The sequence below is a fragment of the Entamoeba histolytica genome, genomic scaffold (genome assembly GCF_000208925.1).
Source record: "Entamoeba histolytica HM-1:IMSS scf_1104750517413 genomic scaffold, whole genome shotgun sequence".
In the NCBI taxonomy this organism is placed as follows: Eukaryota; Evosea; order Mastigamoebida; family Endamoebidae; genus Entamoeba; species Entamoeba histolytica.
This window is the reverse complement of record NW_001914886.1, coordinates 22150-46293: the sequence shown is the minus strand read 5'-3', so window position 1 is coordinate 46293 and position 24144 is coordinate 22150. Positions and strand designations below refer to the sequence as shown.

The 24144-nt window shown below is 23.4% G+C and overlaps 11 protein-coding genes and 1 non-coding gene across 12 annotated transcripts; 5 read left to right on the top strand and 7 right to left on the bottom strand.

Moving 5' to 3' along the window:
* The first annotated feature begins 2908 nt into the window (after positions 1–2908).
* Positions 2909–3008, top strand: EHI_073530. The gene has a single exon. It is a non-coding gene; the product is annotated as a tRNA-Asn (tRNA).
* Positions 3009–4085: 1077 nt separating this feature from the next.
* On the bottom strand, positions 4086–4406 carry EHI_073520 (uncharacterized protein; the record flags this gene model as incomplete). The annotated part of the gene is made up of 1 exon (XM_001913502.1): positions 4086–4406. The coding sequence occupies one exon, from the start codon at positions 4404–4406 to the stop codon at positions 4086–4088; it is 321 nt and encodes a 106-aa protein (XP_001913537.1).
* A 264-nt stretch (positions 4407–4670) lies between these two features.
* On the bottom strand, positions 4671–5129 carry EHI_073510 (uncharacterized protein; the record flags this gene model as incomplete). The annotated part of the gene is made up of 3 exons (XM_001913501.1): positions 4671–4902; positions 5044–5063; positions 5112–5129. 3 exons carry the CDS (start codon positions 5127–5129, stop codon positions 4671–4673), a joined length of 270 nt encoding a protein of 89 aa, XP_001913536.1.
* A 787-nt stretch (positions 5130–5916) lies between these two features.
* EHI_073500 (uncharacterized protein) lies at positions 5917–6278 on the top strand (the record flags this gene model as incomplete). The annotated part of the gene is made up of 2 exons (XM_001913500.1): positions 5917–6031; positions 6085–6278. The coding sequence occupies 2 exons, from the start codon at positions 5917–5919 to the stop codon at positions 6276–6278; spliced, it is 309 nt and encodes a 102-aa protein (XP_001913535.1).
* A 1308-nt stretch (positions 6279–7586) lies between these two features.
* On the top strand, positions 7587–8777 carry EHI_073490 (protein kinase, putative; the record flags this gene model as incomplete). The annotated part of the gene is made up of 1 exon (XM_651583.1): positions 7587–8777. One exon carries the CDS (start codon positions 7587–7589, stop codon positions 8775–8777), a length of 1191 nt encoding a protein of 396 aa, XP_656675.1.
* A 67-nt stretch (positions 8778–8844) lies between these two features.
* On the bottom strand, positions 8845–9375 carry EHI_073480 (ADP-ribosylation factor, putative; the record flags this gene model as incomplete). Its single annotated transcript, XM_651584.1, has 1 exon — positions 8845–9375. One exon carries the CDS (start codon positions 9373–9375, stop codon positions 8845–8847), a length of 531 nt encoding a protein of 176 aa, XP_656676.1.
* Positions 9376–9988: 613 nt separating this feature from the next.
* On the top strand, positions 9989–10513 carry EHI_073470 (ADP-ribosylation factor, putative; the record flags this gene model as incomplete). Its single annotated transcript, XM_648949.2, has 1 exon — positions 9989–10513. One exon carries the CDS (start codon positions 9989–9991, stop codon positions 10511–10513), a length of 525 nt encoding a protein of 174 aa, XP_654041.1.
* Positions 10514–10686: 173 nt separating this feature from the next.
* Positions 10687–12570, bottom strand: EHI_073460 (glycyl-tRNA synthetase, putative; the record flags this gene model as incomplete). The annotated part of the gene is made up of 1 exon (XM_651586.1): positions 10687–12570. The coding sequence occupies one exon, from the start codon at positions 12568–12570 to the stop codon at positions 10687–10689; it is 1884 nt and encodes a 627-aa protein (XP_656678.1).
* Positions 12571–13079: 509 nt separating this feature from the next.
* EHI_073450 (uncharacterized protein) lies at positions 13080–13778 on the top strand (the record flags this gene model as incomplete). Its single annotated transcript, XM_651587.1, has 1 exon — positions 13080–13778. The coding sequence occupies one exon, from the start codon at positions 13080–13082 to the stop codon at positions 13776–13778; it is 699 nt and encodes a 232-aa protein (XP_656679.1).
* Positions 13779–14632: 854 nt separating this feature from the next.
* EHI_073440 (ADP ribosylation factor, putative) lies at positions 14633–15148 on the bottom strand (the record flags this gene model as incomplete). The annotated part of the gene is made up of 1 exon (XM_651588.2): positions 14633–15148. The coding sequence occupies one exon, from the start codon at positions 15146–15148 to the stop codon at positions 14633–14635; it is 516 nt and encodes a 171-aa protein (XP_656680.2).
* Positions 15149–15353: 205 nt separating this feature from the next.
* EHI_073430 (ankyrin repeat/GTPase-activator domain containing protein) lies at positions 15354–18371 on the bottom strand (the record flags this gene model as incomplete). Its single annotated transcript, XM_651589.1, has 1 exon — positions 15354–18371. The coding sequence occupies one exon, from the start codon at positions 18369–18371 to the stop codon at positions 15354–15356; it is 3018 nt and encodes a 1005-aa protein (XP_656681.1).
* Positions 18372–19087: 716 nt separating this feature from the next.
* Positions 19088–24070, bottom strand: EHI_073420 (Dopey domain protein, putative; the record flags this gene model as incomplete). Its single annotated transcript, XM_651591.1, has 1 exon — positions 19088–24070. The coding sequence occupies one exon, from the start codon at positions 24068–24070 to the stop codon at positions 19088–19090; it is 4983 nt and encodes a 1660-aa protein (XP_656683.1).
* Positions 24071–24144: the final 74 nt, after the last annotated feature.

Here is a 24144-nt window from a genome sequence, read left to right as displayed (position 1 = left end):
AATGTATTTAAAATGTATTTTCTATTTACATTATAATTTATTATATATTTATTTTATTTTATAATTACAAACAATACATCATTTCAATTATCATTTAATGTAATTATTGAATTGTTAATTTTTATAAATATATCATTTTTTTTCATTAATTTCACTTGGTTAGATTCATTTCTTTTTATATTATCATTATTCATTATTTTATTTGTTATTATCTTATCATTTCATTTTCATTCTACTTTGTTTTTTTTTTTTTTGATTATTCATTTCATTCAATTTCAATTTATTAATAATTATTTCATTATATTTATTCTTTCATTATTTTATTAATGTAGATATGTCATTCTTATTTTTTATAATTTGATATATTTCACTATATTCATTTGTATTATTTCTTTTATCACATAATTTATACACTCTCTTCAAGATTCAATTTATATTCAAATATTGTTCTGATTAATTCAAACAATTCTTCATTATTATCTCTTTATTTTATTATTTTGATATTCTTATTTATTGTATTTTCTTCATTTACAATGCTTTTATATTAACATTAATTAAACACTCCAATTGAATTATTTTAATTATCTTTATTTTAATTAATTTTCTTTGTGTTATAAGTTTATTTTATAACAATAATTCTAATATATATTAATATGAACGTGATTATTGTTTTAATGAAATTGATAATGTTGGTTATTTATTCATGAAGAAATAAAATGAATGAAAGATTTAAATACATTCACTGAAACAAATTTTATTTTTCAGTTATAATGATATTGAATAAAAATTATTTTGAAATAAAACTATAAATAAATTTATTACCACTTTATTATCAATTAAAATTAGCATTTCGTTTTTCTTTAATAACGTAATTCTTTCATTTTTTATTAAAAAAATAAATTAATTAAAGTTTTGGTAATATAATCCTCATATAATGTAATTTAAATTATTCTTAAATTATTCAAATTCAAAGAAAGTGATTATAAAGTTATGATTTATAAAATGATTTTTAATTCAATGATTTTTATTTTATTATTTCTTGTATTTACCTAAATAATTTTCGAATGAACACTTCTATATTTTTTTTTCATTCTTTCTCAACAATGTTTCAGTTTCACTGAGTTACATTAATAAAATAATATCATCAGAATGATACAAATGATTAGGTACAGAAATTAATACTAATTTTTAATATCAATAAAACATCCATTTCACATTTCACTAATTGTAGTTGATATAGAAATTGATTTTAATGAACTACAGTATTTAAAGAAATTCAACACATCATGAATCAACTTTTATTTATATTTTAATTCAGTACTTCTATAGTACTTTATATATCATACTTTATTATTTTCAATTCTTCCTTTTCTTTTCAATTCTTTTAGTAATTAAATTTGGATAATATTTTTTCTTTATTTATTCTTCAAACTTCAAACAATTCATTTTTTATTATAAATGTGATATGATTCAATATTATGAAATAACCTTCTTAAACAATGATTCTGATGTTATGAATTAAAAATGAAATTATTCATATTTCATTGAAATACTTTAACAACAATTTCTACATTAATAAAATTATTATTACCATCAAAGCACACTGACATTATTATTGAGTTTTGTCATAATTTCAATTATTTTTTGATTTTGACATTAAAGTATTAATGATAATTCTGTTCTTTCATATTATTCTTCATTATTCTTTCATAATTTCTAAATTTTGTTTCTTAGTTTATTTATTCTTTTCATTGTTGATGAAAGTAACATCATTATTTGATTTAAATTATTTCTAATAATCATTTATTTCAATAAATATCACATTGTTTTTGTCATTTATTATTCTTTGTTATTTATAATATTTTCATATTTCATGTCATTCAATTGATTTTGAATGAATGACCGAATATTAATAATTCATTGTCATTGAATAAAACTTGTTTATTTCAAAGAAATGACTGTAGACAAAATAATCCAAGAAATTTTAAACAAATAATAAAACTAGTTAAAAAAAATCCAAAAGAAACAAAGTTTGTAGTACCAACTAACCCCTATTAAAGTAACATTGAATAAGACAAAATATACACAAATTCTATATTAAAAGAATATACAAATAATACTAAAATATTTTTGATCAAAAGCAAAGAAACTTAAATCTACTAATGATAACAAGATGAATTTGTTTTAAGAAAAGTTGACAAATGAGTGTTAGAAATGTGAAATTAAGAACTAACATAATATAAAAATTGTTTAATTAATTCATTGTATAGAAAAAATAACCATTATATAAATGAGTGTTGTAGTTAAGTTTTATCAGAGATAAATTCGCTTAAATTTATAAAATAAGCAAATGAGGAATTAGAATAGAATTTTGTTAAAAAGTATGGATAAAGAACACGTTATCATAATATCTGTCATTGAAAATAAAGACTATTAATTCAATAACATAAAGAATCGTTTAAACATAATATTTTTCAAGTTTATTAATTTCATTTTATTGTAAGTAATGTTCATAAAGAGATGAAAGTTATTGAAGAACAAAATTAAGACTAATTTAACAATGAAATATGCCACATATTAATAAATACAACGTAAATGAAATAAAATGAAAACGACACCATAACTTTTCAATGAAAAAGATATTAATAATTGTATTGGTTATAGTAGTATTAATTGAATAATTGAGTCGTTGAAAATAAAACATATGTGAAAATTTCATAGTTGTAATAATTATTTTCATTAATTTAAAACAATGAAAACATACTCTCGAATGATGAAACACATATGCTTGTTTATAGTGTTTGTGCAGATGATACTAATAAGATATTCATGAATTAATACAAAAAATTCATTTCTTAAATAATTTCAAAAAAGTAAAGAATAGCCATTTAATTCAAAAATTTGAAAAGCAGTCGTAGTTTAGGTGGTAAAACACTTTCTTACTTTGTTAAAGAATCGAACTTGTTAACAAAACGTGAGGGTCGAAGGTTCAACTCCTTCCGATTGCATTTTATTTTTATTTATTTTTTGAAATATATAACAATAAAATTAACAATAAAAATACTATAATGAAACTAAAGAAAAACAACTATGAAATTATTATAAAAACTCAATAAATAAAACACAAATATTCATAACTTTATTATTTCCAAGAATAACACTTTAAGAATTGAAAAGAAAAAACAACAAAATATCATCAATTGAATAATTGGGATTAAAACAATGTAGTTTTTATGTAGTTTAATGTAATAAATGATGAATAAATTTAAATGAGTATTGAACGAGATACTAAAATAAAGTCTCATTCAATTTCAAACACAAAACAACTATGACTCATCTCTCAACACAAAATAATAATAGAATATTGTTTAATTCATTTCACTTTCATCTAATTTCCTCTTCAAAACATCATTTCAATAACATATTTCTTTCAACCCACTATTCTTCCAGCTTCAAAACCTTTACTCTGTGATGCGTTTTTATTACAACAGTTAACTTCTTAAATGAGTGTTGAATGCTTAATACTTGATACAACTACATCTATTTCTCTTTAACACTTGTACTAGTGAAACTCAATAGACTATAACTATTCTATTTTGAATGATTCCTCAACAAAGTCTAAATCATGGAGAATAAGATTTGATAAAAATGAAAGACTTGAAATCTAAATTACATAAAAAAAACAAAATAAAGTTGGTAGTGTTGAAATAGACACAAGAAGAAAAGAGTCATTTAGAAAGCAAAGAAAACAAAAAGTGTAAATAACTGACTTATTACAGAAATACTCCAGAAAAGATATGTCTTCCTGCAAATTGATAAAAACCTTCAGTACATTCTAAACAGCTTAACTCTTCATATTACAAACTACAGAAATGTGGATAGCTTAATATAATGATTATTTGATGCATTTATAACAAGAGAAAGAATGAAACACACTTTCACATCGTCCATGATAAACAAAATATCCCTCTTGACATTCTTCGTATATACTTTCTTCAATTTCCAGTACTACATCTTGTACCACAAAAATAATGTTGTTCTTCAAATACAAAATAGCTTTCACTGTATTTATTACACATAGAAGATTATTTACAACTTTCTGCACATTGTGGATCAAATCCTCTACAAAATCCTCTATTATATTGAGTTAATTCATCCTGACAACTTACACACAAAGTACTGTTATCACATGTAGAATGTGTCTTATAACAAACATCACAACAATGATTCTGCTTATAATCCATCTTTACATGCAACACATCAACTAAGTTTATCAAAAGTAACACACACAACACCATATATAATTGCTTTCCTCCATAAATATAATACCTATTAATTTCCTTTACTTTTGTACATCTAACTCCATCTGAATAAGAGCCAACCTCATAACTACTAGGATATAACATACAAATAGTAGTAATGGAGTTAAAACATCTTTTGACTTACCACCCCAAATATTTTTATTTGTTACTATCACATTCAGACATTATTCTTCATGTAAAAACAAACACTAATTCCTATTTGATAAATATTTCCTCAACAAACTTAGCAAATTCAGACACTTCCTACATTACATGCATTTCTTTATCACATATTTAAACACAACCACCATTACATACATTATACTCAATACTACATGTAATATATCCATTCTCAATATTACAGTTATTTCAAACGTCTGAACAATTTCCACATTTACCACTATCAATACAATAACCAGTTTCACAATCTGTACATGGTGAATTATTATAGGTGTTACAATGATAAGTTACAATTTGAATTTTATTTTTGGACTTACATAAAAAGTGCTTGACAGTAATACATTCACCAGTTTTACCATCATATTTATCAGTAGCATAACTACTATCACAATGTAAGCAATCTTTGTCTTTGACATAATATCTTTTTTGACAGTTTTTACATTCACTCGTAGTATCAAACACTTTATCAACACAATACTAAGACTTTTCTATTCAATTGTTCTGAGTCTTTTTACCTATCAAATTTTATGAAATCTATCAACATAAACAAATTGAAACAAACCCTATTAATTGGATAAAAGTCTATTTTACATTTATTACATCTATATACATCGTCAATACATTCTAAACTATCTTCACATTTACCATTGTAAATGATTCATTTTTGTTCTTTAAGTAAAAAGTCTAAACTTACATTTGACACACCTTCCTATCTGAAGAATAACTTCAACTCTCACAATTACTAACACATGGTGGATATGCCTTTTTGAATTATAATATGATTTTAAACACTCTACACACAATTCTTCGTCTTTGAGTTGTTTACAAATACTTTTATCTTGGTAGACATTAATGAGTATTTAGTTGTTTGAAGTATTACAACTGTATATAGAAACAAACTAGAATTTGCATTGCAATATTCACATTCCCCTACTTAAACACATAATTGCTTGAGCAATAACGAAGCAATAAGTCAAAATTAAACTCAATACTTGTTGAACTTTTAATACTTTATTCAATTACTTTTACTTTTCTTACATTTTTCTTTTTTTTGGTTCATACGAAATTTTATTTGATTCATTCTCCTTCAATAAGTCAATCAACTAACTAGACAAATCAAAGGTTTTGAATATAAGAAAGAAAGGATAATCCAAAGGAGTACATTAATTAATAGACATTAAACAATTACATAATTTAAAGAAATTGGTATTTTTTATTATTGTTTATTATTTATTATTTTGATAGAAATGAATGATTAAGTTTAATTTACATTATGTAGAATCTTCAAACAGAAAAAGAAGATTGTGTTATTCAATGGAAAGTACCAACTGTTGGACTTACTGTAAAATTGTCTAAGTCTATTGATGAAATAAGGAATTATATTTCACCAGAAAGTCAACAGTTAATTGATATATATTTCAATTCAAGTCAACCAATGACAAAGAGATTTAAACAAATAGTAAATGAAATTAATCAATTGAGTATTAACAACTTTAATGAAAAATCAGGAGTATTATATAAAATGTCAGTTATCAAACAACGAATTAAAGGTTTGTTCTTCTTATTTGTTTTAATTGAGTTATTGTCAATATTTAATTATTAGATGTCAATGAAGAGATTCGATATCTCAATGAATGTTTAAATACATTAAATGAAAAAGATCAATTAAAAAATGAGTCAAGTGGAGCTGATGAAGTAATTTCTGGAAATGATGGAAATAATTCAGTGATGAGTAATTTAACAAATGGAATTGAAAGTCAAAGTATTAGTCAATCAACTTCATTTATTCTCTATTGAAAAGTATGTATTGTCATTTTTGGGTTTAAAATCATTTTTATATTCTCACTACAAAAAAAAGGAATAAGAAGAAGAATAATTAATTAAATATTAATGAGAGGAAATTAAATTTCTTCACCACATAAAAAAGAATGAATAATTGTATTTCTCTTTATTATGTCAAACCCTCTTTTTTAATACATACACCAGAATTCTATTCAATTATGTACACACTTCTGAGACTTTGAAAATGGACTGGATGTTTGTTCTTTCTTAGACTGTGTTAACATAACAATATCATATGGTTGAAGTGACTCAACTGGAAATTCTTCTTTGTTGATAGATTTAGCTTCAGGAGATAAACTATTTCTAATGCTCCATTCAGCTGAATCAAAGTAATGACGTTGTCTATTGAGAGATTTTCTCATCATTCCATATTTTTCAGTGTTAGGAGGTTGTGTGGTTTGCATGATAAGATGAATGAAGTTGGTAAGTATTTTTTTTTTATTAAGAAATAATAAAAAGTTAATGTTAAGTATTGTATTTTTAGGAATTTGCTTTAAGTCTTTCAACCCCCCTTTGTAAATTTCATTTGACGTGTTTTTTCAGGTTATTTCTGTACTTTTCTTTATCTTATTGAAAAAGCACAGAAAATATTGTTGTTGGTGTTGAATCTAATTTTATTTATAACAAACTCTTTTTACCTGAACTTTCCTTTCTTTGTTTAAAATATTGAAATTAGTGTTTTCTCATTGGATTTGGATTATTTTTGAAGAGTTTTAGAAAAGAAGATAATAAATAAGTAGTATAACACACAACGAGATTGAAAATGTTATTGGGTTGTTGTTTATTTTAAGACATTTGAATTGTTGTTTATTCCTTTGAAAACACGTATTGTAGTTATAATTGACTCATAGAAGTTAATAGAATAGAAAATTTGGTTCTTTTTAAATAATAAAAATAACTGATTTATAAATAACACTTTTGTCAAAAATAATGGTTTTATGTTTTAATGTATTGGTTTTATCACATATCTTTATTCTTTCTCAGTCAAATGACGAATTTGAAAAGGTGTAGATTCTTGTCATTAGTAGTACAGTATTTATTAATAATTAAATCAATATTCTAATAAAAAAATAAATCCAGATATTAAATGACACTTTTTTAAAAATAGAAAATACTTTTCATACAAAAACCATTAAAACTCAATAAAGAGAATTATATAAATTTATTAATAATTATTTTTCTTAATTTTTTAAAGAAAAGCAAATTGAAAATAGAAACTTACAATAGAAGAATTGAACTTAGTTTTAGAAATAATTGAAAAATATGAATGAACATTTGTATAGTCTTATTATCTTTAATGGAAATGAAGAAATAGGAAGAATAACAATTAAAAAAGAACAATTTGTTTATGGAAGAAATGAAGTTGAATTTCTAAGAAAATATATTTGGATTAGTAGACAACATTTTCAAATAGAAATTAAAGGAGAAAAAGAGAAAAAAGAATATGTGTTAACAGTAAAAACAAATGTAATTACATTTCATAATAATAAACAAATAAAAAGAGATACAGAGATATTCATTAATTCATTAGATGTTATTTCTATTCCAATTCCAAAAACATCAATAAGACAAAACATTCTTTTTATTTCAAAAGATTTCGAAGAAAAAGAAATGTGTTGTTGTTTTTATACAAAATATCAAATTATAAAATTTATTGGAAGTGGCTCTTTTGGAAAAGTATTTCAAATTAAAAGAAAGAGTAATAATAAAATAAATGCAGTAAAAATAATTGATATAACTCAGAAAAAGAAGTCTGAAATTGCACAACGAGAAAGTGAAGTACTTGAACAAATTCATCACCAAAATATTATAAAAAAATATGAAACAATACAATCACAAAGATTTATGTATATTATTATGGAGTATATTGAAGGATTAACTTTAGAACAATACCTTCAATTAAAACAACATCATACTTTTAATGAAAATGAAATTAAAATAATTATTAAACAAGTATTTAATGCAATTAACTATCTTCATTCTAATAAAATAATACATAGAGATTTAAAACTTGAAAATATAATGATTCGTGGTAAAACTAATGAAGAATATAAGAAACTTAATATTGTTGTAATGGATTTTGGATTAGGAAAAATATTAGAAACAAAAGAATATACTCTAACTAAGTGTGGAACAAGTAATTACACTTCTCCACAAATACTTCAAAGTGGACCTTATGATGGATTTAAAACAGACATTTGGTGTTGTGGGGTAATGTTATTTTATATGTCTATTGGAATGTTCCCTTTTAATCAAGAAGGAGTAAATTCATCATTAATGTTGAGAGTTAATATTAGAAATGGTAAAATTTGTCATCAAAAAGAGTTTAATATGATTTCATTAGAATTACAAGACCTCATTAAAAACATGTTAATAGTGGATGAACAAAAAAGATTTACAATTCAACAATGTTTAAATCATGAATTTGTTTCTCTCAAACATCAAAAAACTTAATTTGAAATTAAACTTTTTTGATTTAAATTCATAACACAATGGATAATATATAAAAATGAATTACTTATCAATTGATTTTTGAAGAAAGCCAATCAAGTCCTTCATAAAGACCATCTCCATTGATTGCACAAGATGATTGATAATACCATTCTCTTCCTTTAATTTGATTTACTCCTAACTGGTTGATAATATCAGTCACATTTTTGTCTTGAAGTAAATCATCTTTGTTTATATATATTAATAAAGGAATTCCTTCTAATTCTTTCAATTTAAGTATTTGATTAAGAAGGTTTTTTGCTTGTACTAATTGGTCTTTGGTATTAGTTGAATCAATAACAAATATAATTCCATCAGAATAGGTATAGTATTCTTTCCATAAAGGTTTGGTTCTATCTTTTTCTTTAACTTCCCAAAGGCTAAAACAAATATCCTTATATTCAAATGATTCAACCCCAAACCCAATGGTTGGGATATTCATAGCAAATTTACCTAACAATAGTTTATAACGAATAGAAGTTTTACCTGCACCATTTAACCCAGTAACAATTATTCTTCTGTTTTTTATTGTTCCAAAAAGTTTTGACAACCAGGCAGCCATTCAATAGATGAGACTTTTGATTATAACTAATTTTTTAAGCATGGTACATCACTATCCCTTCAGAATATAATTTCTGGAAAAGGTGTTTTTTTTCAAAACATTCCTTCTGATATGACTTTCTATAAGTTTTTGTCAAAACAAAAACAAAATTTAAGAAACGATAATTTGTTTTTCCATTTTATTTAGAAAATGAAAATCTACATCATATCATCAATTATAAATTTTAAAAAAGAAATATTCATTGCTTGAAGTAGTTTCATTGTGTATCTTAATATGGTTACAAGACTTTCTCTCTTATTGAAAATAGTTAAAAGAAGCACAGAAATAAAACGTTTTATTTTAATCACATAATAAAATCATCAATTCAAGTGGAAGCTTTTTCCAATGGCTTTGACTTTTCCTTAAAGATGTAACAAAGAAAATGATGTAAGTTAGGATAGAAGTCTTGAAAAAATGGAGATTGAATAACAGAAAGAAAAGGAAGGATAATTCATCTTTTTTTCATTAAATTTTTTGAAGAAATATAACCAAAAAAATCGGGAAAAGGGTTTTTAGAGAAACTTAAAAAAAAACGAAAAAAGAACTTAGAACTTATTAAAACCAAAAAAACAGTATGGGAAGTTGGTTAAGTAAATTACTTGGAAAGAAAGAAATGAGAATTTTGATGGTAGGACTTGATGCTGCCGGTAAAACTTCAATTCTTTATAAGTTAAAACTTGGAGAAATTGTCACTACTATTCCAACTATTGGATTTAATGTAGAAACTGTTGAATATAAGAATATTTCCTTTACTGTTTGGGATGTAGGAGGACAAGATAAAATTAGACCATTATGGAGACATTATTATCAAAATACTCAAGCAATTATTTTTGTAGTTGATTCTAATGATAGAGACCGTATTGGAGAAGCACGTGAAGAATTAATGAAAATGTTAAATGAAGATGAGATGAGAAATGCTATTTTGCTTGTTTTTGCTAATAAACATGATTTACCACAAGCTATGTCTATTTCTGAAGTTACAGAAAAACTTGGATTACAAACAATTAAGAATCGTAAATGGTATTGTCAAACATCATGTGCAACTAATGGTGATGGACTTTATGAAGGTCTTGATTGGCTTGCTGATAATCTCAAATAATTTTGATATTTCTTTTCTCACCTTTTCTTTTTATTTATTATTTTAATTATTGATTAGTAGTTTTTTTAGTACATGTTTTCTTTATAACTGTTTTAAATATTTCACAACAAATCATTCTATAGAAAAAATAATTAAACTTTAAAACATAAATAAAATACCACTCAAAAGATAATTTAATTTTCTTTGACTTCTTCTACTGGATAAATTGTCATAAGTTTCTCAAAAGTTGTAGTTGGATGAAGTTGAGTAAGGGCATGCACTGTTTCAACTAACTTGTCAATTGGAATTCTAATTTGTTTTGTAGTATCTCTGTCTCTAAGAGTGACAGTATTATCAGAGAGAGAAGTATAATCAACTGTAACATCAAATGGAATACCAGCTTCATCAGCTTGAGCATATTTCTTACCAATAGCAACAGCAGTAGTATTAGATTTGAATGAAAGGAAACCATTCTTACAAATCTTTTCAATTTCTGCGATTTTATTGTTAAATTCTAGTTTAGTTAAGAGTGGGAATAAACCAACTTTGACTGGAGCAATAGAAGCAGGAATTGATAAAACAGATTTAGCTTCATTATCTTCTCTAACCCAGAATGAGTGTTCAAGAACAGCAGTTAATACACGTCCAACACCAAAAGATGGTTCAATAACATTTGGAATAATATTATCACCATATACTTTCTTTGTTCCAATTTTAATAGTGATATTAGCTTTTTCAATTTCAAAGTTAATACCATCAACAGTAACTTTCCACATTCCAGTTTCTTCAACTTCTTTGGCAACTGCTTCTTTAGCAGCTTCATCTAAACCAGATGCATAAGCAAATAATTTTTGAGAGTCTTTCTTATATTTCTTTCCCATAACTCCTTTATTGAAAGAAAGAGTAACATCTTTAACTTCTTTTGGTTCATCGTAAGCAATGAATACAGACTGATCAACCTTAGAGCAACGAGCATGATTAGATAAATCAAAATCTCCTCTATCAGCATGACCAACACATTCAACCCAACCATATGATAATCTAATTTCAGCATCCCAACAATCTTTAGCATAATGTGCCATTTCTGTTTTTAAGTGTTGTCTAAATCTAATATGCTCAGCTGGAATTCCAAGTTCAATTAAGAATTTAAATGTTCTTCCCATAAAATAGGCTAATAATTGTGAATTAATAATTCCGTCATTAACAGCTTTACCAAGAGTAATATATTCAGCTTCTTTATCTTCAAGTTGAAGTTCTCTTGGATATAATTGAACAGAAAGATTTTCAACATCAGAGAAATTAGAATGAGTCTTTTTATCTGGTAAGACAAAATATTCAATTTCTGCAAGTGTAAATTCACGAACACGTAATAAACCATTTCTTGGAGCAATTTCATTTCTAAAAACATTACCAATTTGAGTTACACCAAATGGTACTTTTCCTCCATTAAATTCAAGATTTCTTTTAAACATAGTAAATATTCCTTGTGCTGTTTCTGGTCTTAAAAAGGCTTTAAGATCTCCAGCTGGTCCAATATCAGTTGCAAACATTAAATTAAAAGCTAATGGTTCTGAAAGATCATTACCTGTATCTGGTGCTTTAATTCCATTTCTTTGAATAGCAGCAGAAAGTTCTTCAGGAGTTAAATTATCTACAAGTTTCATTTCAGCATCATAAGTAGCTTTTTGTTCTGCAGAAGTAGCTGGGTCTTCCATTTTATTTTCATAGAATGTTTTAAGTAAATGATCAGCTCTATAGCAACATCCATTTTTTAAATCTTTAACCATATAATCACTGAATTTAGCAGTATGTCCTGATGCTGCTAAAACACATTTTGGTGTTAAAATTGGTCCTTCAACTTCAAAGAAATTTTCATATGTAGTAAAATGTTTTCTCCAAAATTGAAGTATATTTTGTTTTAAAGCACATCCAAGAGGTCCCATATCATATAAACCAGCAATACCACCATAAATTTCATATGATTGAATAACCATATTTCTTTGTTTAAGAATTTCATCTAATTTAGCCTTATTAATAAGAAGTTTTTCTTTATTAAATTTGGTAGCTGGTCTTTGCATATTGTTTTTATAAACCCTTTAGTTCTTTTCTTAGTTCATTGTTAATTCTATAAAAAAAAAACATCTTATTTCCTTTTACGAGGCACAACGAAGTGCCAACTTTCTCTTTTATCTTTTTTATTTTGTTTTTTCGCTCTTTCTGTTTTTGTAGTATTTTTAAACCCTTTTTTGTTATTTTAATTTTGTGTTTTTCATTTTAATAAATAACAATTTTATTAAAATATTGTTTTTTATTTTTGCATTATTTGAAAGAATATAATATACAACAGAGCCTTAGTCTTGTTCTTCTCTTTTTTTAATTATTAAATAATTTAAGAAATAACTATTTTTATTAAAATGAAATGGTTTTTTGTTTCTTTTCGGGATTAAACCAATACAGATGATTGATTTCAAGACTTGCGTTTTGAATATTAAAAAAAAACTACAATAGAGACTTGAAGTAATAGACATATATAAAAAAGAATGTAGTATTTAATTAAAAACTGTAAAATAATAAATAATATAAGTAAATGGAATTAATTGATGATTATTCTAAAGAATTTATTGAAGAAACTAAAGAGAAGCAAATTAAGAGAATAAAACCAAGAAGAAAAGTAATAAGTATTGATGAAATTAGAATGAGAAAAAGAAACAACAGAGAATCAGCTAATCATAATGACTATGGAAATGAAGGATTTTTGTTAATGATTTTTTATTATTTAGGTTGTACATTGACATTAAGAAAAATAAAAAAAGAAGGAAAGAATCAAAAATTAAAAATAGAAAGTATTAAATATGAAGATATAGAATTACTTTCTCGAGAAGGTATTGAAAAAGATATTGAAGAATCTAAATTATTAAATAATTTAAATGAAAAAACAAGAATAAAAAGAATTATAGTAAATATTATTATTGATAATTCTATGTTAGATATTCTTAAAAACCAATTTGGATTTGTTTTTGATCAAGTTGTAAAGAAGAAACCTGAAAAACAATTTATGCCAGAAAGATGGATTTTAGAACATATTAAACTTAAAAAAGATTGGACAGTAAAAGAAATTATAGAAGAAGGGTCTAAATTTTATGATAATATTAAACTTTTTGGAAAAGATAAAGAAGTTATTCAATTATCCAAAGAAATAGTATCTAAATATATTGAACAAACACTTCCAAAAACAACGTCTATAGAAAATACTACTGAATCAGAAAATTGTTATTTCTCAGTTTAGTTAGAGAGATAGAATTTTTGTAAGTAGTTTATATTTAACAAATTGTTTTATTTATTTTATTCCTTTTGATAAAATAAACAATAAATACTATTATCAATTATATAATTGATAATAAAAAAAAGCAAATACAAATTGATTTTATGATAATAATGAATTTGAATAACTACAATAATAAAAATAAATGAAAAAGTTTAGATTGAATTATTTAAATCAACTATACTTTCATTAATTATTGTAATAAAATTTTCTTTAATAATTCCACTTTAACAACTAAAACTATCTTCAAATATTAAGTCATATAATAATATATTTATTGGTTTATCAAGTTATATTCTTTTTTTTTATAAATATAATCTTCTATATATAAAATATCTTCAACAATATTGTTATTCTCTTAAGAAAAATATAATGTTGATAATACATTAAAAAGTTGAAACTTAATGATGTTTTTTTATTTATTAAATATGTAATTGTCATTTTGGTTTATTATTAAATCACCTTTATATATTTTTAAATAAAGAATTATTTTTCTCTTTCAAATAGTTGATATTTTTTTTTAGTTTAATAAATCACTAAAAATCACTAATTTACATAAACTAGGCTTTGAACTGAAAATTTGGTTGACTTTCAACTGACGGTAATGAAAATTCTTTATTGCTAGTGTAAGAGATGAATAATAATAATACGAATATTTTAATAATTGACTAACATTTCTTATTAGAAAGAAAAATTAAAAAACAAAAAAAAAGAAGTGATACAAAACAACAGAAAAAAAAAATTAGAAATAAAACCAAATAATAACTTAATAACAATTTTAAATATAAATTAATATGTATAACAAAAAGAAAAATCAATTATTTTTTGTTATTATCATGTTTCATTAATTTTTTCAAAGTATAGCACATCCAATCTAATCCATCCATTAATCCTTCCCCTGTATAAGCAGAACAAGGGAATATTTGACAACGACTTTTTTGAAGTTCAGTAAGAGCTAATTTATCTGCAAAAGAAGGTTCATATGGTTTAAGATCTATTTTGTTTACATAAATAATAAAAGGCATTCCTTTTAAATCATTATCAGCAAGCATATTTAATAATGCTGTTTTACTTTCATCAAACCGATCGTTATCTGTATTATCAAAAACATAAGCAATACATTTTACATTAGGATAATATGATTTCCATAAACCTCTAAACTTTGCAGCACCAGACACATCCCAAAATAACCATTCATATGTTTTGTATTTAAAAGAAGGATTTAAATATCCAATTGTTGGTTTAATTTCCATTGACTTTGGATCAGTTCCTTGCATTTTAAGAACAAGGGCGGTTTTTCCAGCACCATCTAATCCACAAATTAAAATATTCATTTGTTTCTTTTTAAAGAGGAATGATAAAAAAGACATTTTCTTTACTTAAGAATTTCTATTTAAACTATTTTTTAGTTTTTTTTTTTTTTTCTTGTTTATTTTTTTTTTTAATTCCTTCCAAAACTTTTTTTTTTTTTTGAAACCAAAAGAAATAATTAGATAGATTGTTTATTTATAATAACCAATTATATAGTACTTACATTTTCTAATTAGAATAATATTGTGCATTTGCTTGTTGTGTTGCAAAATATAACTTTTTTACCAGTCTAGTTAAAATTGTTTTATCATAACGAAAATCATTTTTAACAAGAGAACTTTGAATTTCTAAACATCTTGAAAGATTTTCTTGAAGCATTTCAAGAGAAATTTTAAGTATTTTACAGTCATGAATTCCTAATGCTAATCCTTGATTAATATGATTTCTAATACGATCTTCTTGTAAATTTTCTTCTACTTTTTCATCATCCATTAAACATTCTTTTAATTGATTTTTCAGTGTTTCTGATTCATATTTAATAGCTAGCCATTGAATAAAAGAGTGAATATAAGAACTAGGACTAACAAGAATAGAATCAGAAAAAAGATGAGAAGAATCTAATAATCTTTTTATTTTTAAAACAATCTCCCAACGATGAACAGGACTTGAAGAAGTAATAGAATTAAGATAATTTATAACATGTGGAATTAATAATAAAGAATCTTGTGAATATAAAGTATGAATAAATTCAAAATCATCATCACACCAATCATATTCATGTTCAAATAAAAAATTAAAATTTATAACATCTTTATTTTCAATAGAAATATGAATACATTGTTGTCTTTTTTTATTTTCAATAAACATATCAGCACCATTATTAAGAAGTAATTCTGTTAAAGAAACATCTTCTTTTTTCTTTAATAATAAATGTAAACAAGTATTTCCATCTTTGTCTTGTTGATTAATATTTGTAATTCTAATAAATAAACTTAAAAATAATACTTTTTTTAATTCAACTGGAATATCTGATATACTAAGATAATGTAATGCATTTCTTCTTGTCTCTGGATGAATTGTTTCTGATAAATTATCAATATTTAAACTTAATAACATTAATGCACAATCAGCTCTATTTGATTTTAATGCAACCATTAATGGAGTTTCACCAGTATTATTTAATTTAACAATATGAGTTGGAGTAGTTATATTATTTAATAATAACTTTTTTCTACAATAAATTTCCATAATTTCTGAATTACCATTACGAGATATTTCATGTAATAATGTATTTCCATTTGTTATTAAAACATCATTTTCAAAAGTACTTCTATCTAATAAATTTTCAAATAATAATGAATTTTGTTCTTGAATAGAATTAATAATAAAATTAATAGTTGAATATTCTTGAATTGAAAAATGAACATGATATTGTTCTCTATTAATTTTAATATATTCATTATTAAATAATGTTCCTTTTTTTACAAAATCAAATATTATATTTCTTAATTCTGATTCTGGTGGATCTTCTAATACAAAATCATATACACTTCCTGTTACACATTTTATAAATGGGTCTGCTCCTAATGGTAATAAATATTTAACCATATTTATATTATTTTTTTTAACTGCACGATATAATGGTGTTTCTTTTGAAAGATTTAATGAATTAATATTTGCTCCATTCTTTAAACATTGAATTATACATTTTTCTACTTCATTTGTTAAAGGTTTTTGTACAATATAATGTAATGGAGTATTCATATCATCATTCCAATCAAATAAATTATAAAATGGATAATTAATTAATAATGAAAGAAATTCTACTTTATCTTCATAAATTGCATGATGAACAACACTCCATCCTCTAAAATCTCGAATAAATACATCTGGTGATTTAGTTAATAATGTTTTAAATAATTCAATAGAAGGATTTTTACAAGCAACCATTAAAGGAGTAAGTCCAGTTTTAGGATCAATATAATTAATATAATTTTCATTTTGATTTAATATTTTAATTGCATGATTTATTTTTTTTGATTTTAAATTAGTTGATAATGTTCTTGAAGATAATCCAATAAATTTATTATTATACATTATTTCTAAACTTTCATATTTCTTTCCAAAATATTGAAATGGTGCTTTTGGAATAATTGGTCTAAACTTATCTTTATATATTTTTTTTCTTGCTTTACATGAATCTTTTAATCGTTTTAATATTTCTGATAATCCAATTGATGGTAATTTTTGAATAAATGTTTGTTCTAATATATTTCCATGTGAAATAAATAATTTTGAAAGAGAATAACAAACTTTTTGAAAATGTTCTTCAGGAATAATATAATGACATTCAGTTTGATATTTTGTACAAATAACATTTAAAAAAAGAGTTGTTATTTTAATATGTTGAAAAGCAATAAAATCATTAAATAATGAGAAATAACCTGATGATATTTGTGTATTTAATGAAATATTTCTTAATAAATAAATACAAATATTTATAATAAATAATTGTTTTGAAGTTACTTGTTCAAGCATACCAAAAAATGATGGTGAAGATAAAAATGGTGTAATTACTGATTCTTGAATAAGATAAAGTAAAAATGAATTCATAGAACTTGGATATCCATTAATTATTTTAAGTCTTAATGTATAAAAAAGAAATCCAATTTGAGGTGGAAAACGATCAACTGATTGTATGAATGAATTAATTATCATTTCTAATTTATCAATAATAAATTGTATTAAAGTATTTAATTGAGAAATAGGTATTTGTGATAAATCTGGTTTAATAAATAAATTTTTTACTTCATTTGATTCAATATTTTTAAATTTTAATTGATTTATTTCTTTTTGTTTTAATTCTTTACTCTCTATTAATAAAGATTTTATTGGTTCTTCTTCTTTTCTTTGTAAACTATCAAAGAAAGGGGTGAGTATTGTTTGAAGATATTCAACTAAATTGGAACAAGTTAAATAAACAGTAAAACAATTATATGACCAAAAATTTTTTCTAATAACAAATAATAAATTGTCATTTCCATTTATCCATTGTTCAAATAATCTATTCATAAATATTAATGTTTTATTTCTCCCTTCAAAAAAACAAAGTAAATCTCTTATAAATGAAATACTTGTTCCTTCACTTTGTGTAGTTTCATACATTTTTCTAATAACTTTAACTGATCCTTTAGAACATAATATTTGTTCTAAAAGATCACTAAGTGATAAATTTTCTTCACTCATTAAACTACTCAAATTAAATTAATTATTAAATAAACAAAATGAAGATGAATTTCTATTTTTTTATTTTTAACAAATTAAATTTAATGAAATTAAACAATTTGTTTTCTATTTACTTTATTATTTCTTTAACAAAAACACTATTTCTTTATTACTTATTTCTTTAGAGAAAATTTAATTTTACTTTTAAAATTTAATAATTAAAAATTGTATTAAATATCTCCCCCCCTCTTTTAACAAGATCCACATTTTGCACAAACAGAGTCTGATAATTCATGTGCCATAATAGCATCAACAATTTTATCCATTCCATATGCATTCCAATCATCACATACATCTTTAGCTTCATCAGTTGCAATTGAACAAAGTTCATCAATAAAATCTTCTACAGCAGCTCTTCCTTTCTTGGCTTGAAGTTGTTCAATTTGAGAGATAATAGTCTTACAGAATGCACAACTTGCAGTATCAGCAGCAAAAGCAATAGCAAAAATGAAAAGTAAACAAATGAAAGCTTTCATAATGGATGAAATAAATTTTTAGAGATGAGAGTTAAAGAATAACAAGTATTAGAAAATTCAAATAATAACGATTATTCTTTTCATTTAAAAAAAGAAGAAGAAAGAAGAAAGAGGAATTTTCTAATTATTTATTTATATCTGAAAATTAAAAATAATATTTTAATCATAAATTTATTATTAAAAAACTAAATTCTTAAATTATTACTGCTGTTCACTAAAGTTATCTAACAAAACTCTAATTGTTGAATTAATATCTATTTCATCAGAACGAGAAGTCATATAGAAAAGATCTTGTGAATAATAATTTAATTTTGTTCTTAAAAGTTGGTATTGTTGCATATCAATTAATTTATTTTCTTTAATAATAAGTTCTCTTGATTGAGTTAAACCTTCATATGATATATTTGGTTTATTAACACATGGCTCAGTATCATTGCTTGGTAATATAAGAGTAGGGATTAATGGTTGATATTTAGAATTATCAAATGATTCATCAGGAATAAATAATGGAAGGAAAATCCAAGAATGAAGGTCTATTGAACAGTCAGGTATAAGTTGTAACATATCAAATAATTGTAATCCACTTAAAATAATCATAGACCCTTTATCAAATGGTAAATTAAATATAGTTATTAATTCATTTAATATGGTTGGCATTTTTTTCTTTAATTTATTAAAAGAACATTTAAGTAACATGACTCTTAATAATAAAAATCCACAACTATATAATACTTCTGATGGATATTGTTTAATTGAATCAATCAGTCTATCTAATATATTTTCAATTAATGATTGGTTTTGATCCATAAAATTATCAAATACTTCTTTTTCTCCACAATAAATTACAAATGCAATTCTTTTAAATATTTTTGCTCTTAAAATTGATTCGTTTTCTTTATTAACAAGAAGTCCTTGTCCTAATATTCCTTTATTAATACCTGAAATAAAGTCAAATAATAATTTAGCATTATTACTAGAAAATACTGAATAAATTGGTGCTTTCCATAATGTTAAAAGATTACTTGATTTATTAAAGAATTCATCATTATTAAATACATTAAATATAATTTTACTCCATTTATTATTTAATTGATTTCTTTTTGCTAATTCATTTAAAATATTTAAAGATGAGACGTTAATTCCCATATCACTACCAGGTTGTGTTAAATTATGTTCAAATTGTTTGCCTAAATCAATAATATTTCCTATTGAATTTTCATCAAATGCCATTGTTATAATTGGAATAATATCATCAATAACAATATTTAATAAATCTGAAGAAATGTATAAGGAATTATTTATTATAGACAATGGATTATCTTCTGTTATATTTTTTGATGAATCTTTACTATCATAACTTGATGCAATAGGAACTCCTAAACTAGAAGATGTTGATGTATTTGATGAAAGACTTTTTTGTCTATTTCTTAATTTAATAGGTTGACCTCCTTCTTTCCAACGTTGAACAATTGCCATATATTTATTTAATATTGAATTAATAATTTCTTCCCATCCATTTCCTAATTTACCTTGGTTTTTAATATCAAGTTGATTAATAACATCAAGGAATAATTTAATAGTATGTATAATAACAAAGACCATTTCATCATTTACCATATGATGATTAATTAATGATTGAATATACATTTGTGTTCTATATAATTCAGTTGGAGTTATAACTTTTGTTATAATAAATTGAACAAAGTCAAATATTTTTTGTGGAGCTACATCTTCATATAATCCAGCTTCACTAATAACTAATAATGACCATAACATTTTAACTATAAATTCTTGTTTAAATGATCTGAATATAAATGAATGTTTATCAGGGAATGAATTAAACATTAATAAATATTCTCCAATAAAATCAAGTGGGAATGAAATAAATAACATTTCCAATACTGAAACACAATTACTTTGTAAGACAAATGAGTTATTAGGACCTTCAGTTACACTGACTAATTCAAATATTGATTGAATAGTTCTTCTTAATGTTGAAGTGAGAAAATGTGGTTCATTATTTCTTTTTTCTTTATTACCTTTTACATCAGAAAAAACAGATACAACAAGCATTGGAATAAATAATACAGCATTTCCAATTTGTTGTCCAGCACTTACTTGTTGTGTTTGTTGGTTTGAAGTATCTTCAAATTGAGATTTATAAGGAAAGAGTTTTAATGAATGTTCATATAATTTTTTTAAAATGTCAAGTACTGGATTAATTTCTTCTGATAAAGTATTTAAACAAATAGACCTTGGTAATGTATTTTGTGAAATTACATTAGAAATAGCTTGTATAAGTAATACTACAGAAGTCTTATATTCTGTTGATGGAATAAAATCAATACTTTCTTCAATCATTCTAAGAAAATGAGAACGATACATATGTTTTTCTTGACAAATTCCACTAATAATTGTTTGAAGGAATAAAGAAAATCTAGTAATACTTTGTTCAGGTTGAGTTATATCAGAAAGTCTAACTAATAATTTTACTAAAGAAAGTAAATGTAATTGTAATTTAGGAGCATGAGTAATTGATTCAGCAAATGAAAGTAATATAGTATATTGAGTAGAAATACTAATATCTTTTATTATTTCATTTTCTTGATAAGAAGTAAAAATATTAATTAAAATATCTGTTGCAAGAGACTGATAATGAAATAGTTGTGTTTTATCAGAAGTGTTAATTAATTTTTTATTTCCTTTCATATATAACATAATAACACAAAATATTAATTCAAGAATATTTGATGGTTCTGACATTTTATCAAATGAATATTCAATTTTTTTATATTTTTCATTAAGAAACATTGGTATTTGAAGTAATTTTAATGTTTCAATAAATTTAGGATTAGAAGAAGCAAACATTGTATCAATAATGTTTAATAATGAAATTAATAATGTATCATTAATTTCAAATCCATATAATTGTTTATTTCTTTCATCTTGTTGTGTTAATAAAATTGAAATAATTGGAGGAAGAATACGATCAAGTCTTTGTACATTCATTGATACTTGAAGAAAGTCCAAAAAGAATGGGTCATGATGTTGGTGAATATAATATTGTAAGAATAATATTAATCCTTTATTAAAAACTGAAGTCTCAATATCATAAATTAACAAACTTGAATTTTTCCAAAATAACATATATTTTAATAAGTCATCTTCATTTCCATCTTTTAATTTTTCTGTAATAAAGTTATATGTTAATTGTTCATGTGAAGTACCAAATGTATGGAAAAATAATACAACATCAGTTAATATTGAATAATTATCTTCATCTAATGTTTTCCATAATACTTGATATAATTCATAAATAAATGTTTCATCATCAAGTTGAAGTACATCTTTTTCTTCTTTTTTCCAAATATCATAATAACATTTTGCTGCTTTAATTCTTAAAATAGGATGTGGATGTTCTGCAATAATTTTTTTTAATTCATCTATCCATCCATTATTATTTAATTCTTTTTTTAATAATATTTGAATTCCTTCAATTCCAATTTCTTCTTCTTCTTTTTCAATTTCTTCATTATATTCTTCATTAATATTTTGTATTTGATATCTTTTAAATGGTGTTAATTTAGTATGTAATGTTTTAATTATATCACAAAATTTAATAAACATATTAAGTTTTTTTTCTGGCATTGTAGTATCTACTTCAATATATTTTTTCATAAATATTTCAAATACTTTATCTGCTTCAATTGTTATTTTTATTAATTGAATATCTTTTTCTTCATTCTCTTCAAATTCATCTTTTAAACAATATTCTATTAATTCAAAACATTCTGTTAGTTGATTTATTTGTACTTCAGACTCTATTAATCTTATCATTTTTTTCCAACAAAGAAGTAAAATATTAATTCCAAATGTATCCATTTTTTTCATTTGTTCTTCATTTCCTTGATACGTTGTAAGAAATGCTAATGTTCTTTTAATTGCATAGTCTTTTGTTTCATTATTCATTAAAGAAATTATATATTCAAATAATACATCAATATCAACATTTTTTAAAAATTCAGTAATTATATCAATGTCATTTCTTTTATTTATTTCCAATGCTTTTTGTAATAATGAAAGAACTGAACAAATTACATTTTTAAAAACTTGTTCTGCAATAATTTGTTTACCTAATAATTCTTCATATATAGAAATTATGTTTTCAATTCCTTCTTTTGATGCGTAATTATATAATTCATTTAATGATTTTTCTATAATTTTATATGAATAATTATTAAAAAATGATATTATTTGTTCTTTCTCAATATCTTGGTCTTTAGCATTTAATCCTAAAAGATAAAAATGAACTCTTCTTGTTAATCCACTATCTTTCTTTTTTAATAATATTAACATTCGTTCAACAATACTTGTAAATTGTTCTTCATTAAATATTCCACTATTTAATTTTATTCTTGTACATAAAATATCTAACATGTCTCTTAATACTAATGATTTTTCATCAGTAAATGTATTTAAAATACTATATAACATTAATTCTCTATTTGCTAATTGTTCTTCTTTTATTGGACAATCAAGTTTAAGTAACATATACGTTAATAATGGTTTTCTACTAATGCTATTTGAACGTAATATATCCCAACATAATTCCCAGAAATATTTCTCATTATTCTTTTTAACTTCATCAATAAGTTCAATTGTTTTATCTTTAATTCCACTAGAATTTTCTTCCATACCAACTACAACAGAAATAATAAATGCTTTTTGAATATCTTTCATTTTCATTATAACTTTTAATAAATATTTCTTTATAATATCTAATATCTTTGTTCTAATATCTGTTGCTCCACTTCGTATTAATGGAAATAGCCCTGGTGTAAAACACCATAAATCTTCTACTAATCTATCTTCTCCTATTCTTTCAAATAACATAACAAATAATTCTAATACTTGCATATGAACTCCAGATGGAATTTGTGGATCTAATGCCTGTGCCATTCTTCTCATAAATGTTTGTTTAGCCGGAACAACAGGGAAGTTTTTATTGTTTTTAATAAATTTAGTAAAGGTTTGCATAACTTGAAGAATATCAGTCCAAACCTTACATTTTTCTATTTGGTTAAGTATCTTCTCAGCCTCGTCATTAAATTTTTGAAATTTATTCTTTTCTTTTTGTGTAGTAAGAAATGATAAGTCAATATCTTCGTTAATGTTTCTTCTCATAAGATAAACAACTAAATTATTTTAAGATGAAAATAAAAAATTACTCTTTTCTTATGAAGTATTTTTTATGTTAT